At 39.1% G+C, this 16,236-nt stretch overlaps 1 protein-coding gene across 1 annotated transcript; it reads right to left on the bottom strand.

Moving 5' to 3' along the window:
- Window positions 1-9,678: 9,678 nt before the first annotated feature.
- On the bottom strand, window positions 9,679-15,485 carry gjd4 (gap junction protein delta 4). The gene is made up of 3 exons (XM_066716424.1): window positions 15,275-15,485; window positions 14,965-15,072; window positions 9,679-13,202 (listed from the first exon to the last, which is right to left on the bottom strand). Exons 2-3 carry the CDS (start codon window positions 15,026-15,028, stop codon window positions 12,049-12,051), a joined length of 1,218 nt encoding a protein of 405 aa, XP_066572521.1. The 5' UTR covers window positions 15,029-15,072; window positions 15,275-15,485; the 3' UTR covers window positions 9,679-12,048.
- Window positions 15,486-16,236: the final 751 nt, after the last annotated feature.

The raw sequence follows: 16,236 nt of genomic DNA, 5'->3' as shown, positions 1-16,236 counted from the left end.
AGGTGGTCCGTTCACATAATCCACCGTTTAAGGAGCCCTTTTGCAAGACAATTGTATTACAAAGCTGTCGTCTTTTTGCTCCTAATTAAACTGATGAATAACTGCAATATAATACATTTTCCTTTCAGAATATTACAATATGTTCATATAAAACACAAATAGTACCAGCTGGGCCGTTATCTGCGTTTGTTCTCCTTTCCATTTCGGCTCCTTGATTCATTTTCTTTCAGTCTTTTAATTGAACCAAGATAACATTATAAAAGTAATGGTGGAGATTGGGCTAGGATTGTCAACAGATGCCCAAGGGAGGATTATTAACGTGTCAGTCAAGATAAGTGGACAGTTACCCCCTACTAATGGGTAATTATTCTCCTGCAGTGTGAGATTGCGGTGCTAAATGCTTGTTTCCTAGAAGAAAACACACGAGGGACATTTTTGAAATGGGTTTCAGTTGTTCTGAAGTCATCAGTTTCAACAACCTCAAAAAGACAGAAAATATGCGATTATTTCTTGAGGTGTCAGAAGTATTTAATAGTGTGTCTGGAGTAATTAAAGGCTTCATCCAAAATCAACTATTTTCTTGCAAGAGAGAACCACGTTCAAACCCAGTGCAGCAGAGCATTGCTGTTATTTTTCCCTCACCTAGTCTTTTCAATATGGGATTTTCTGTTCCTTTTGTTCCTGGGTTTAATTCAGATAGTGTACTGTTCCTAGCTTTAGTTGTCTTTCCCACAATGTGCATAAATAAGAAAACAGATGCTTATTGGCTTTTTCACAACTGGATTTAACTCCTCAAAGATGTAAGACTGCAAACCGGAAGCCATGCAAAGTGATCCAGTTCTGTTCAAGTCAAACAATGACAAGATCTGCAATGTATACAAAACGCTTGGTCTTTGTTACTTAACGTATCATGTTCCAGTACATTCGTGTCCGCTGTCCTGATTCGGAAAGATAAATATCGCTCTCTGGTTGAGTTTCTTTCCTGTGTAAGAGTTTACCAATTTTCTGGTTCAACAGTTGTTTAAATCAAGCAACCAACTGTAATTTTGTTGCCTATAAGGATGTAAACTCACACAAAATGTCTTGTTTGTAGACCAGCTATTACTAATATTAGATGCACTTAATAAATAGCTTGTGTAAAGTGTTGATCTACAACCTCCATCAACGTAAGCAGATCTGTAAATCATTCTAATGAAATCCTTTCTGGCTTGTTTATTGATTTAATTTGATCGTATGCACCTGGGCTTGGGCAGGCAGCTTTTTGTGCTGTAAATTGATGAGGACAAAACTCTTTCACTGGGTTTGTGATACTAATTTCACTGGGTTCTGGTACTAATCCTCTTCAAAAGCTTTTTCTTTAATCTTCAGCTCCTAATTCAGTGTTTTCCTTCTGGAAGATACAATTAAAGGAACAATGGCTGTGTAAAGACAAAGGCGAGGGTTCCAGTGCACTCTGTTTGCTTTTGATCAGTCTTAGCTGTTATAAATGGCATCAAAAACACTGATTTAAAGAAACAATGGGAATGTGGTTGGGGTGTTATGATTTACATCCGCTGATGTAATCCCCTTGTCTTCAGCACTTCACCAGTGAGGTTAACTTCTCATGTGGAGCATAAACTCCGACTGGCTCCTCAGTAACTGCAGTCCTTGTGTAAACCTTTCACTACAACCGTCGTCATGTTCATGTGTCTGAGTTGCTGCGTTAAATAAAACAAATGCACTTTCATCCCTTCATTCTGTGCACAAACGGTCGGGGCAGCATGGATGTGACGTTTTTCCTAAATTAGAAGTCTATGTGAGTCTTACCCTTGTTTCACTGCAACACTTTTCTCACTGCGGTAAAAAGAAAATGAGAGGAGAACCTTTGTATTTCTTTACAGACTTGCACACTTTATTGTAGACTTTGTGTGGTTATAGCTGGGGCTCTAAGAAAGTCAGCATTGTGTTCTTGCAGGCCCACCACTGGGGACAACGGGAGTTTAATTAGAAGTTTAGATTCATTACACTGCATGTGTTAAAATCCAAACACATCTGTACAGTATGCCTAGAGGTTGCCTGAAGGAAGACTGTTCACAATGTGATAACCAAACACACCGCCGGGGCAAAGTGTAGTCACGGCTGCCACCTAGCGGCCACGGCTATATGACATGTACTTTTGAATGTTATTTAAGAAGTGCTTATAGATCTTACTATGGCCATGTCGAAAGAGATCTAAACTAGTCGATAATACAATGTTATATTTTGTCTTGACTATAATTAAACTATAGCTGCTGAAAAGAATGTAACAGAACATTGTAACATAGTCATCCTTTTATATGTATTCTAAACAACATTGTTTGGCTTGGACTATTTGTTTTGTGATAAAAGCTACAATTTATGTTTATTGTTATGCATTTCTAAGTTTCTTCAGAATAAAGCCTTCACAGGGAAGTTTATAGTCAAACTAATCTGATGGTTGATTTATCGACGTCACAGAAAGTAATGAATCTGAACCAGTAATACGTCATGTTGTTTTCTCCAGGGCTCTTACTGATAGGAGGAATACTCTTAAAGGCAAAATGTGAAAGTGGAAATCCTCATCTCCCTGTATAAAGCACATCCATAACCATATAATTGCCAAAGTAAGTCTTGCAGGCTGTGAAGTATTGTCCCGGGCAGCTGCGGTGGTTTTGACCCACAGGGAAACCTATTGGCAGAATCGGGATTTGGCTCATAGAGGAAATCAGCTGCAAAGGATAATAATCTTCACTACATCACAGTGACAGCAACTGAACGAGCATCCAGGGAGGCGAGGCTGGGGTCAGTAAACAGAAAGCACAGAGCAGTGCTACAGTACAAAACTGTGTCATTCATTACCGTCCCCCACTGACTTCCTCTCCCCAGCACTATTTATAAACATTTAACCAACCTTTCAGTTGTCCAAATACTTGTCAGTTATTAGTCGGACTCTAATTATTATGAATTGAAATCTCTTTGGACTGAGCTTTCAGATTACTCTAGTTTAACTCCGTTCCTCGCTGTGTGCAAATCCCTTTCTCCCTGTGTTTGTTCTCCGGTTTAAAAACGCCTGAATCACTCCATTCTGTTGTGACAACTTGCTGAAGAACACAGAGGATCAAAGAAGGCGTGTAAACTGCAAGCGTATGTGTTCACATTCTCGTCTAACTAATGATCTTGACCCAGGTAGCATCCTGCAGTTTTCCCCCACAGGTGTGGCTGCTCTGTGGCAGCTGTTACAGACATGATGTTCGCTTGTTGGCCCAGGGAAGCTTTTATCAGCCATGGATCCTTAGCTGGCAACTCAACACATCTCTGGTGGTGTAATTAGCACATTGATTAGACATGTACAGCACAATTTCCACCGAATGAAAGGGGTGTAAACACCTGACTACAACCCAATTCAAATTAAGAAACTGTAAAACCAAGATCATGACAGACAGATGTGAGGGAAGATATTTAAAGTTGACCCAGAGCAGGGGGGTAAACTAGTGCGTCCATCTGTAGCCGGTGTGCTGGGCATGTTTCACTTGTGGACTGATGTCTGCAGCAGTGCCCGTGTCTTCCTCCTGTATTGCGCCGATTGATTCGTCTTTACAAAGCAGCAAGCCTTGCAGTGAAGCATATATATATTTTCACTTTAAGAAACAGGTTCTGATATTGCTGGCCATCCATTATTAATACATGTGATGGAGTGAAATCCTGGAGACGGGGGCAGTAGTTTATGCCTATTCATTTTATTGATTCATCTGCCCCGTGTGGTTTTCATCTCCGAAGGCTCGGGAGAGAAGATCATATTATGCACAGTGCTAGAAGGCCAAGTAAAGGAAAACGCGCCAACTGGGTCTCTGATCATTATATAGGCAGGTGAATGCATAATGAGATTAGGCGTCAGGGTGTTGAGCTCTCTTTCATCCGTTTTGAGTATAAGTGCTATAGGGTGGGTATCTGTTTTTATGTATATCGACCTGGAAATATATGCAGGTGTCGTATCGTTTGTAATGTGAGATTCTTTATATTTGGTGGATATTTGAGGGGAATCTGTGCCTTTGGAAGTTGAACAGAAGTGATTCTGTGGGTTGCTCTCGTGGTTTGTCACAAACACACCCCTTCAATGTGTTTCGATTATTAAATCATGTATGTTTTACCGATTGTGTTCAGGCTGTGACATTAGGCTATATTGGTTAATTAGAGATTCCCAAAGAGACGTTAAAGGCAGTAACACAACTGGCCCTGGAATGAGCCTCACGGTGGAATGAGCAGCGGTGCGAGTGTATTCTGTGTTGACCTAGTAAATGTGTGCATTGTGGATGTTATCATGAAAATCTTGCTCATGCAGTGTAAATGTTTGTTATTCTCTAATGTGTAACAAATAACTTGCACTTAATAACCAGTTTTCAAGGGAATTCTGTGAAAGGTGCACTCAAATATATAACGGCCTCCGAATGTAATCAGGCCCTTGATTCAGTGTGCATAATTGTACATTTAGCAAATAAAGTGTAGGTGAACATGAAATATACATTTTTGAAGGGGTGGTATCGGTCATTGAACTTGGATTGATATATATATATATATAATCGGTTATTTGCTACTAACAGACTGATCATGTTTTGTCAATCTTTCTGGTTATGCAGTTAGATGTTCCAAGGTGCGCAAAACGGTTTGGAATGACAACGTAATTCGGTACATATGAAGTGAAGTCCTGGTTTAAAAACTTCCGACAAGTATTTGGATGTGCTGTCTATTTACGATGTCATCATATGATGGAGAATTCATTATACAGATCGATACAAGAAATAGTCTGTGATGCAGCGGGGAATGCAGCCCTGAAAAGAGCCCTTCAGACCTCACACAGGAAGCCTATTTATATTTATAAAGGGATTTGAAAGTCTGTGTACTCTGTTCCCCATCTAAGCCTTTTTAAACCATGTTCTGTGCTTTAGAAGACTAACTGTCTCTTTGATCAGCTATTACCCACTGGGAAATCATAAACACACCCCTTCAACCCTGCGCTGAACATGATTAGAGTGTTTTACAGCAACACGAGTCCTTGTGGATTATGCGAAGGTCTTGCGTTTAGGGGTAGCCACAGAGAACAGGCCGATGAGCTGCACTCGCACACGGGCCCACACGCCGCACGCCAGTGCAGAGAGACTCCAGCCGAGCATTTATTGATGGAAATTGACTTGAGCGAGTCTGAGAGCCGTGGTGTGGAATTTCAACAACAAGTCAATATCAAATCAAAGGGCTTTATTGATGTATGTGCACCCAGACTGAGAAAAGTACGGGTTCTTAAATATTACTGTGAGGGGAAAATATACCTACAACATTTGCTTATAACTGATTATAATGCCCAAATTAGAAATAATAGTGGGGATGCTGACTGACATTTTACCTTAGTTTGCCCAATGAAAATGTATTTTAGGCTTGTATGGCAAGTTGCCACATTTCCACAGAACAAGATGAACTCTTTTGATCAAATATCTGTACTGTGCTTTACAAGGAGAGGTACTTTTTGTGGGGGAAATATAAGAAAAGCCAATGCTTTACAGACCACAAATCAATACATTTTTTAGTTTTATGCAAAAACCACCTCCCACCCTGACACATCTGTTCACAGTGAACTTGCAGTATAGCAGCTTATTCCCCGGAGCTACAGCGCTCTTGTAATTTTTGTACTTTATATAACTATGCTTCACTTTGCTCCTGCTTACTTGTTCATTGTTAGATCTCCTGCTGTTCGCTGTGATTTCTCCTCTGCCTCCTCCCTTCATCTCTGATCTAGGACTTCCCTGCATCAAGTCTGCACTTGTCACCTCTTTGAACTAGGATGTATGCTTTGTATTTTATATTAGCTGTACTTTTGTACTTGGGATTAATGCTAATTTGAATTTGGTATTGAACTGTGTTGCTGTACATTTGTAACGCTTGTGTAAGCTGGAGAAGGGTGTCTGCCAAGAAATTAATACATACAAAATCAAGAACAATGGCCAAGGTGAAAGGAGCAAAACAACTGAAAGGAAATATAAAACTGTCTGCTCCGAATTTGCCATTAAAGAACACAATGAAAAGACTTCTCCCCATCATCGTCTAAGATTTACCCCCAGCATACCTTTGTGAAGATAAGAACGGCCACTAACCCGTGAAGATTTGTTTTAAATTGCAGTGGATAACAATGTGTAATGCTTTTGCTCCTGGTGAAATTATATGTAAAAGTAAAAAGTTAAGTAGAAGATGGAAGTGGTTGTGTATCACTCACCAATTATATATATATATACACATATATGTATTCATTTTTTTTTATATTCCTTCATTTTCATCAGATACATTTTTAATAGGCATTGGATGATCTCACTGACTTGACATCCTATGACGTGTAAAGTAAAGGTATGTAGTAAATGTGCTATAATTATTCCTTGATGGCATGGGGTTTGGCTGGAGTAAGAAATGACACTGATGGTGGACACTTCTGTGATTTCTATCACTGAGGGAATTGGTTAAGCAACCTTTTAGCATTTCAATTGACATTAAATAACAATATGAAACCTTCATTTAAAAAAATGTATTTCATAGATTCTCCACAAGGGGGCAGTAAACCGACGTTAGCAAGATATATAAATAAAACCTTAAACAGGGAAATAAAATCAATGAATTTAAAGTGTATCGTTATGTTTGTTTCTAATGTAGGTGCTTATTAATAAATGGAGATCGGTTTTATGTGCATTTGTTTGGGTGGCGGGGGAACTTATTTAAAGGCATTATTAAGGAAAAGTTCAACACTTTAAAACTAATTTGTGCAGAAGTTAAAATAGTGATACATGCCTATTAAGGTGTTTAAGTGATTTGTAATTAAGGATCAGATAATATAGAATTCATAACATAAACCATATACTATAAATATAACATGTATAGAGACCGGTTTGTTGAATTTGGGTAGGACAGCAGGGTTTACACTCCTGTTCCCAGCAAACAAGCTACATTTAAAGTCCACACGATGGATATAACTGCGGCTTAATATCTCATACAAAAGGCAGCTTCTGCGACTGTATCCGCTTCCTCAGTGCGGATCTGAGACTCGGGTTTGCATTTCTTGTCGAGTGGAAATACTGCCCCCTACCGGCTCACCAGCGCCACTTTCCCAGCAAAAGGACCGACCTGCCGGGTCTCCCACCCCGCGCTCATCCCTGCAGCTGCCGGAGGAGGACAGGACAGATTTCAGTGCAAACCAGGTCTCATTTCTAGTGTGTAACTCAGAACTAGCACAATCATACAGATCACAAAGCCATTGCACTGGTCTTAGCGATGCTTCCAAACATAACAATTCGAAAATGAATAGAATTAGTGATAATATGAAAAGTACATCATTACACTTATACACTCACCTAAAGGATTATTAGGAACACCATACTAATACTGTGTTTGACCCCCTTTCGCCTTCAGAACTGCCTTAATTCTACGTGGCATTGATTCAACAAGGTGCGGAAAGCATTCTTTAGAAATGTTGGCCCATATTGATAGGATAGCATCTTGCAGTTGATGGAGATTTGTGGGATGCACATCCAGGGCACGAAGCTCCCGTTCCACCACATCCCAAAGATGCTCTATTGGGTTGAGATCTGGTGACTGTGGGGGCCAGTTTAGTACAGTGAACTCATTGTCATGTTCAAGAAACCAATTTGAAATGATTGGACCTTTGTGACATGGTGCATTATCCTGCTGGAAGTAGCCATCAGAGGATGGGTACATGGTGGTCATAAAGGGATGGACATGGTCAGAAACAATGCTCAGGTAGGCCGTGGCATTTAAACGATGCCCAATTGGCACTAAGGGGCCTAAAGTGTGCCAAGAAAACATCCCCCATACCATTACACCACCACCACCAGCCTGCACAGTGGTAACAAGGCATGATGGATCCATGTTCTCATTCTGTTTACACCAAATTCTGACTCTACCATCTGAATGTCTCAACAGAAATCGAGACTCATCAGACCAGGCAACATTTTTCCAGTCTTCAACTGTCCAATTTTGGTGAGCTTGTGCAAATTGTAGCCTCTTTTTCCTATTTGTAGTGGAGATGAGTGGTACCCGGTGGGGTCTTCTGCTGTTGTAGCCCATCCGCCTCAAGGTTGTACGTGTTGTGGCTTCACAAATGCTTTGCTGCATACCTCGGTTGTAACGAGTGGTTATTTCAGTCAAAGTTGCTCTTCTATCAGCTTGAATCAGTCGGCCCATTCTCCTCTGACCTCTAGCATCAACAAGGCATTTTCGCCCACAGGACTGCCGCATACTGGATGTTTTTCCCTTTTCACACCATTCTTTGTAAACCCTAGAAATGGTTGTGCGTGAAAATCCCAGTAACTGAGCACATTGTGAAATACTCAGAGCGGCCCGTCTGGCACCAACAACCATGCCACGCTCAAAATTGCTTAAATCACCTTTCTTTCCCATTCAGACATTCAGTTTGGAGTTCAGGAGATTGTCTTGACCAGGACCTCACCCCTAAATGCATTGAAGCAACTGCCATGTGATTGGTTGGTTAGATAATTGCATTAATGAGAAATTGAACAGGTGTTCCTAATATTCCTTTAGGTGAGTGTATAGCAATAATGTCATTTTTTTAAACATACTTCTACCATTCTTAGAACCAATAATCATAACAATCATTGTATTTGTAATAGGATGGATACTATGATGTACTATTCCTAATAAATTTTACTCTTTCTTCGTGCAGCCCTGTGCATCCTACACAGATGGCGGTATCATCCTCTTAACAACATCCTTTACAGCAACTTCTCTTTCCAGGGAGTTAAATAAACCCTCCGGTATTTTATCACGAATGATACAATGCAATCAATGCTGTCAATGCAGGAGAAATGCGCTGCCTCGCTTTTTGCTTTTAATCTGTGGATCTAATATAAGAAGCGTCACAGACATGAAAGAACAATAAAATCCCTCCACAGCCAGTGTACCTTGAAATTAAGGTCTTGTGTCCCAGCCTAAAGAAATGCGTTTTCATAAATCTCTGCTTGTGTGTAAATGCATGTCAGAAATAATTACATAGCGAATAAAATCATATGTATTCATGCGAGCATGTGTTCACTTATCTTGTAAAGTCAATCAAATTTACATAAAGCGTGGAAAAGCAAAGGTGAGCGCAATTTCGACACTTTCCCCGGAGACGGCAGTGCAGCTGCAATGAAACACAAAATGTCTTTTGCCAGAAAACGATACAAATGAATGGATTTCTTTAAGAGGGAATGTGAAATAAATATAAAACATGCTATTCTTACAAATGAAAATGCACAAATCATACAGTGAGGAAGATCATATGCACTTGTCACAAAGGTGGTATTATGCATCTTTCAATTGACCCTTTTTCATTTAAACATTTAGTTAAACAGATCTATATAGCTGAGGATGAAAAGCCATTCCTGTTTGCCTTAACTGGAAACCAGTCCTATGAATTACAAAGCAGGGATTCTGAGACATCAACATAACATCCACAAGTTTCAAGAAAAAAAAATGGACAAAGAAGAGACTGTGAAGGGATGAAAATAAAGGAACTGTGAAGCATTTTACTACAAAAATAGATGACACCTAAATTACACATATTAGGTCCTTTTAAATTCAACCAGCACCTTAAAAAAATATTGTTGTCGTGAATGTATAGATTAGTTGTATTGTTGTTTTTTAGAGGTTTTTATTTAAAAGTACATTGTCACCTTGATATAACACAAATACAATTATTATTAGGGTTTATGCACAAATAACTTTTCGATGCAATATTTCATATACACACACTCATGAGATAATTTAAAGTTCAGAGCTGCAGAATTAACATCATAATAATAATAACCAGAAACAGTTACCAAGAAAATAAGTTCAGATATAAGTTCATATTACTTATTGTCCAAGAATGTACAATTTTATTAACCAAGATACACTTTCAATACACACATATAATGAATACAAACTGCTTAGAAGACTTCCGTGTGTTAAAACCAACAGATGAAAGGCATCATAAACACAAAAAATAATCCCTTCCATTGATCAAATGAAAACAAGAGTAACACTTTCTCAGGTGAAAATAATAGTTTTTCAAGTAACCACTGCAAATACATCACAAATCAGCCACTCTTTCTATGTAAGGTCAAAATCTCTCTGCTTACCAGGAAAAAACAAAACATGAGACTATTTTGTCATGATTTATGTATATGTAAACACTTAAACTGAAATGGAATAAGCAGATGGCAGCATTCGACTACATAAGTATAATGTATACAGGTTGGTAAACCTTGGTTTACAAATATATGAAGCCAATGCACAGCATTAACACTTCCAGAGGTTTACCGTCCCACCTCCACATGATCATACAGTATAACAGCAGAACAAGCAATATTGAGAGAGTTTGTCCTTTAGGATGCATCAGTGATCTGTTTTTCATTCATACTTTACGATGTAGTATTATCATAAGTTACAAAATAATTATTGTCACTATTAGATTTGGCGCAGAATGGTGACATTTTTAAAGGACACAAACTAAAGCCAACATTCACCAGACCAACATCAAACCCCCTTACAGACAAGAACAATTCACAAGTGTTTGACTTTAATCATCGTCACAATCGCCACACTGATCGAATCTGTGGTGCTCCTGAGCTTACAACAGGCGTGATCAACGGCTCGAGATTGAATCTCTGTTAGACCCTGAACACACAAAACATCACAAAGGTTTTGAAACGGGGAATATTTTATATCAAAGTTTGACCTTTAGCTTAACTTATCATATTGAATAAATCTTCCAAAATTAAAGCTATTCAAACCCAAATGTAACTTTACACATCTGCTGTGATATTTGTAATTTTATAAGGCATTAAAAAAGAAACCACGGCCAAGAATTTCAAAAAATATCACTCATTCAATGCCAACGCTTAAACTCTGACATTAAAGGCTTGGGCTATCAAAGGAAGAATGTAAGAACCGTGTTTCCATTCTTGAACAAACGCAGATAAATGGGAAAACTGATCTTCCTGCTTTACCAATTACCACCAGATAGATATACTGGAGAAACAAATCCGTCTCTTTTAAGTAGTCACTCCGATGTCAGAAATTGCATTTACTTTGTCCCAGACTGCATACCAGCTTGCATTTGGTATAGACATTAAACTGATGTGGCACCAAGGAAGCTTTGAAATCGAATACACCAAAAATATGCAGATTGCCGTCGTACCACGTTCATCCTTAACGCTGTTTCTCACTCTCAAAATGAGGTTACTAACTCACACAACAATTTTAAAAGATGTACTGATAGGGAGGTCATTTAGTCCTTCACTCAGTGTCATTTGTCTTCAGTATGATGTCTAGACTTTGTCCTCACTGAGTGGGTTGTAAAAGTTTTTTTCCCCCTCATTAAAAAAAACAATGGTAAACATGAAGGAACTCTTAATTGAAGCACCATCTGTGAATTCTGAAACTAGAAGTAATGGTTGATTTATTTTTGAATGCAAAACCATTTAAGAAAATGACTGTTTAAATTTATGCAAATGTAATCTGACTCTGAAATGACTGGCATCCCAAAGACTAAAGGCCAGAAAACACACTGGCTCCTCTTACACTATTTTGGGTATTACACAGGTCTGAACAGTATATTTGAATCCCCTTTTGTCCGTGGCCAACAATTCCCACAAATAATCATTACACTGGAATTTAAATGGCTCTCTCTCTGGTTCTTAGTAAATTATAGTTCGTCCTTGAGAATAATGGACACCCCCCTTCCTTAAGCCACGTACTGACAGGGTTTCTAACTTGCACAGTACAATGAATGTCAGGATTTGTGAAATCTCTCTCTTATACTACTATGTCAGAAAGTAACACAATATCTGAACTTAAAGGGACTTTCTTCCAAAACATGTGACCAACGACGAAAGCGATCGAAAGTCTGTCATTTTGTTCATCTGTCCTTATGTTTTAATGCACCTCTCAGTGCTCCCGTCACAGAACATCTACACCGGTGACGTGCTTCTCCGAGTCAACCACGTCAAGAGATCATTTTCACACCCACTCGGATCTCCGCTCTCGAGTCTCACTACAGTTCGACTTTAAATCGGGGTCGGTCATTTCCACGAGTGTGTACTGCCCTATCCTCCTGCTACACAGTCCCGCGGAGGCTTCCGTTTCCCCTGCTGGGACTTTTTCCCGTAGCAAGGACGTCTGCGCTCTCAGGCATCTGTGTTTGTAGTATTTGCCGGTCAGGCGTGGCGTCGCCGCCGACTCACTCAAGCAAAGAGCGACTTCACTGCCTTCCCGGTCGACCTGCTCCTCTTGGGCCTGGGTGTAGACATTGTTCCCGTTCGTGTTGGACTCAGCGCTGTGTGGGGACAGAACATCAGAGCGCGTCGATAACCGATCCGCCTCGTCCAAGCGCATGGACGTTGCCTCGTCTGCACTGGCTTTACTGTTCCTCCTTTTGTGGAAAGCAGCGGAGGCACACGAGTCTACGTTTATGCTGGCCGGAGAGAGGTAGTACTCCTCTTCCTCATACATTTTCTCCATCAGCACTTTATCCCGCCGCTTTTGCCTCAGAGACCTCTTGATCACACAGATCAAGTCAGCAATGTTCAGCAAGAAAGACCAGGCGCTGACCCCGAACATGAAATTGAGCATCAAGGTCTTCTCCGTGGGTCTGGAGATATAGCAATCAACCATGCTAGTACACGGCGTCTCATAGCAGAGGAATCTCTTTGGAATGAGAAACCCAAATAGGTAGTACTGACCAGCACCAAAGCCGGCTTCAAATATGATCCTCAGCAGCAAGTGGAAGATGTAAGCACCTGAGAAGTTGGGGATCTTCTGTAGCTTGGCCTCAAAAGCAGTCTTGGGGGCATTCCTGATTGGTTCCTGATGTATTTTACAAAGGGAGGAGGCTGTCGCTCGGTTTGAAGCACAGCTTTCATCGGTGGCAGCTGCCGCTACTTTGTGGATCACATAGACAACAAATATCACATACAGCAGACAGAGGGCGATCAGCTGAACCACCCAGAATCTGAAGTGGGAAAGAGGGGAGAAAACGTCGTAGCACACGTTGGAGCAGCCGGGCTGGATGGTGTTGCAGACGAATCTCTCCTGCTCGTCCTGGTACAGAGGATATCCAGCCAGCAGGAGAAAGAGGAGCCGCAGCAAGAGGATGAGGGTTAACCAGATCTTTCCTCAAATAACATAAAAATACAAATCTTTTGTCAAAGCCAGGCAATACAATTGATTAACATGAACGAATTCATATATACAATATTATAACAATATTTGATAGATCTGCAGGTGGTGATATCACATAAACACTCCAATGGAGCTTTGGATGTGTCACGGTCACAAAGATAATTGAAGTAATTGGGATTTGCGTGCAATGTTTCTCTGTATGTAAACAGCCTGTGCGTTTGTTTTTTGTAGGTTGCATGGATCTTCTTATCTTTGCCCCTGGGGAACTTGGTACAGCAATAATTTAAACAAAATCAGAACAACAATCTTTTAAACATTCTCCTAATCAGCAGTGATACAGCTACATTTTCATTGGGGGGGGGGGGGGCAGGGGTTGAATGCTGGTTGGAACAGTATGTAAGCAGAACCACTTGGTAGCATTATATTTGCAATTTTAGGACTTCAAAATTAATACTTTTTGGAGTTTGAGGGGCACTATTTTAATTTGTCATTGTGTCCTTCAAAGCCCACGGAGATGGTAATTTGTAATGCATTTCTATATTATATTCTGCATCTCAGATCCAAAATATATGTATCACCAACCGACAGCCACTATCATAAAGAGGAAAGACCTTCTACAGTAATCATCCATAAAGGGAACAATTACCTAATAAAAACAAACGCATAATTCATTACCTACCGCATTGAGACACGTGGTCTGTACTTTTACACGTATTAACAAACTAGATGAGCTGAACATATCCAGTGACCTCCAAAGGTACTTTGCATATTTAATTACCGAAACATTTGCTGCTCCTAGACAACAGAAATCTTTAAATAAATGCCAACTCTGCATTTAGTTGGGAAATAAACACATGCTTAATTATCCCTATTTATAGCATTTAAAAGGTTCAAATGCCACTTTTAATAAAACAGAATTGTACATTCATAATGCATTTCCATGCTAAAGGAGACTGTTTATACATTTTCTTTGGTTCAGCAGTCTCTTATGTCAAATAAACTGATAAAAGCACACAATTGATTATGTATGTTTTTGTAACATTCAGTTTTATTGCAAAAGACAATGCAATAAAATACAATAATCCGAGCTTGCTGCTTGTTTGAGTATAAATAATGACTATAAAAAGCAATAATGTTTTTAAAATTACTCTAATTTTCCTTTTTCTTATTATTGCTAGGAGTGTGCATTTATTTACATGCAAATTAATATAAATGACTATTCTTGTCAATAGCATTCTGCACAACCAATGTTCACTTTGAGCATTTTATAGACCTGTACAGACCTGATGAAATCTGAAAATTATACATTATTCATTTAACTAATTATCTGCTTTTGATCAACTATAAGTAAGAAGTTATATAATTAGTCAAGACAGAGATACCCAATCCATTATAAAATATAAGGACAGGCATATCCATAAAGTATAAAATATGCCAAAAGATCTACAAAGAACTATTAGGCTTGTATATAATTTAGCTCCAGTTTATTGGAAAGATTAAAATATATGTCTGTCTGTCTAGGAGTGAGATAAATAACTCTGGATCAGATTGTACTTTTAAGATATAGTTCTAAAGTACTTTAATTATAATAATTTAATTATTATCTATAGTGTTTTCATAACTGTTTTAGTAAGTTTTATCTTTAAATAAGCCCCACTATTTTCTCTTTTGATGAATCATACAATCAATAAAATAAATCTAGACGGGAGAAAGTATTATGAAATACAACCAGTGTAACACAATCCGAATACATACCTACTATTGTGATGTTGCGGTTGAGAGTGAGGAAGATCAAATCCAGAGCGTCCCATCGCCCCATGGTGACGGACTTTGATGTTCACCCAAGCCGAGCTTTTTAGGTCTCTGTGCAAATATTAATTTACTTCCGGTGAACAATCAAAGAGTGCATATGAAAAGATGGTTAAAAATCACAAGGTAGCAGAAACGCAGAGAGGTGCTGTATGTATTTTGGCCTAGTTTCATTATTTCTAACCTGGGCTATAAGTATTGGCTTACTTACTGGAAGCCCCCCACCCCCATGAAAAGATGCTGCTTCTTTTCTTACCTCTTTGTCTGCCCCTCTTACAGTGACAACTGCTACCAGATAAAAGAGTCCAGGAGTCATGCCACCCATTGTGGGCTATTCTTACTCACTCAGGCACGCCTTCCATCCTGACATCGCCGAGATATTTTGGTGCTGGTTGTCCGTGCAGGAAAATAACAAGCCACCAGATTATGCTCCAAATCGGTGTATTAATTTTTCAAGCACAATGGGAGGTATTCGTGGGTAACCACCTCTGAGCGTGCAGGATGAGGACGCCACTCATCGAGCTGTCTGTAATATTGCCAGTAGGACTGTTGGGTGCAAGCTTTTTGATGGATAATTCAGTTGCGTTTTTGTAAATATTATTCTTAAAATGTCTGTATGAATGTAATTAAACTGTAGTAGGTGTAAGAGTATTCAAATTAAAATCAAAATGCCATGAGGTCACTGTATTCAGGATCATTCGATTAATCTTTTACGGTATAAATAAAAAGGGTCAAAATACACATCTGAACAGCATGGTCTGATTTAAGACTTAATCCAGATCATCGAAGCATGGTTAGAACTCCTGGGAAAATGACAAGTCATAATATTGGCATTTTCTTTGCATCAATAATAGATATTTTAAGCTACCTGTAAGTGTTATTCATAGTAATATTTAGTGTAAGACCCAGAACCAGCACTAGGGATAAGCAATTGCTTAAAAGCGCTTTATATGCATCTGTAGTTTGTGCCTTTAATTTGTCTCAATTTTTGTTTTAAATTGAGTACTTTTTGAGTACCTTATTATTCTAATAATCATGGACTATACCCTCGACTTACAACACAACCTTCTGTTAAACAATTTAACGTGGTGCTCAGGTCATTAACTTAAAGGGCCATGGTCCTAATTTAAAGTTAGTTTTAATGTCAGGATAGGTATGTATACCTAGGTACACAAACACACACACATTATATATATATAACTAACAAATCACACGACA

This window comes from Amia ocellicauda, chromosome 2 (assembly GCF_036373705.1).
Source record: "Amia ocellicauda isolate fAmiCal2 chromosome 2, fAmiCal2.hap1, whole genome shotgun sequence".
Taxonomy (NCBI): domain Eukaryota; kingdom Metazoa; phylum Chordata; class Actinopteri; order Amiiformes; family Amiidae; genus Amia; species Amia ocellicauda.
Note: the sequence above shows the minus strand (reverse complement) of the source record. Positions and strands in the feature narration are given on the sequence as shown.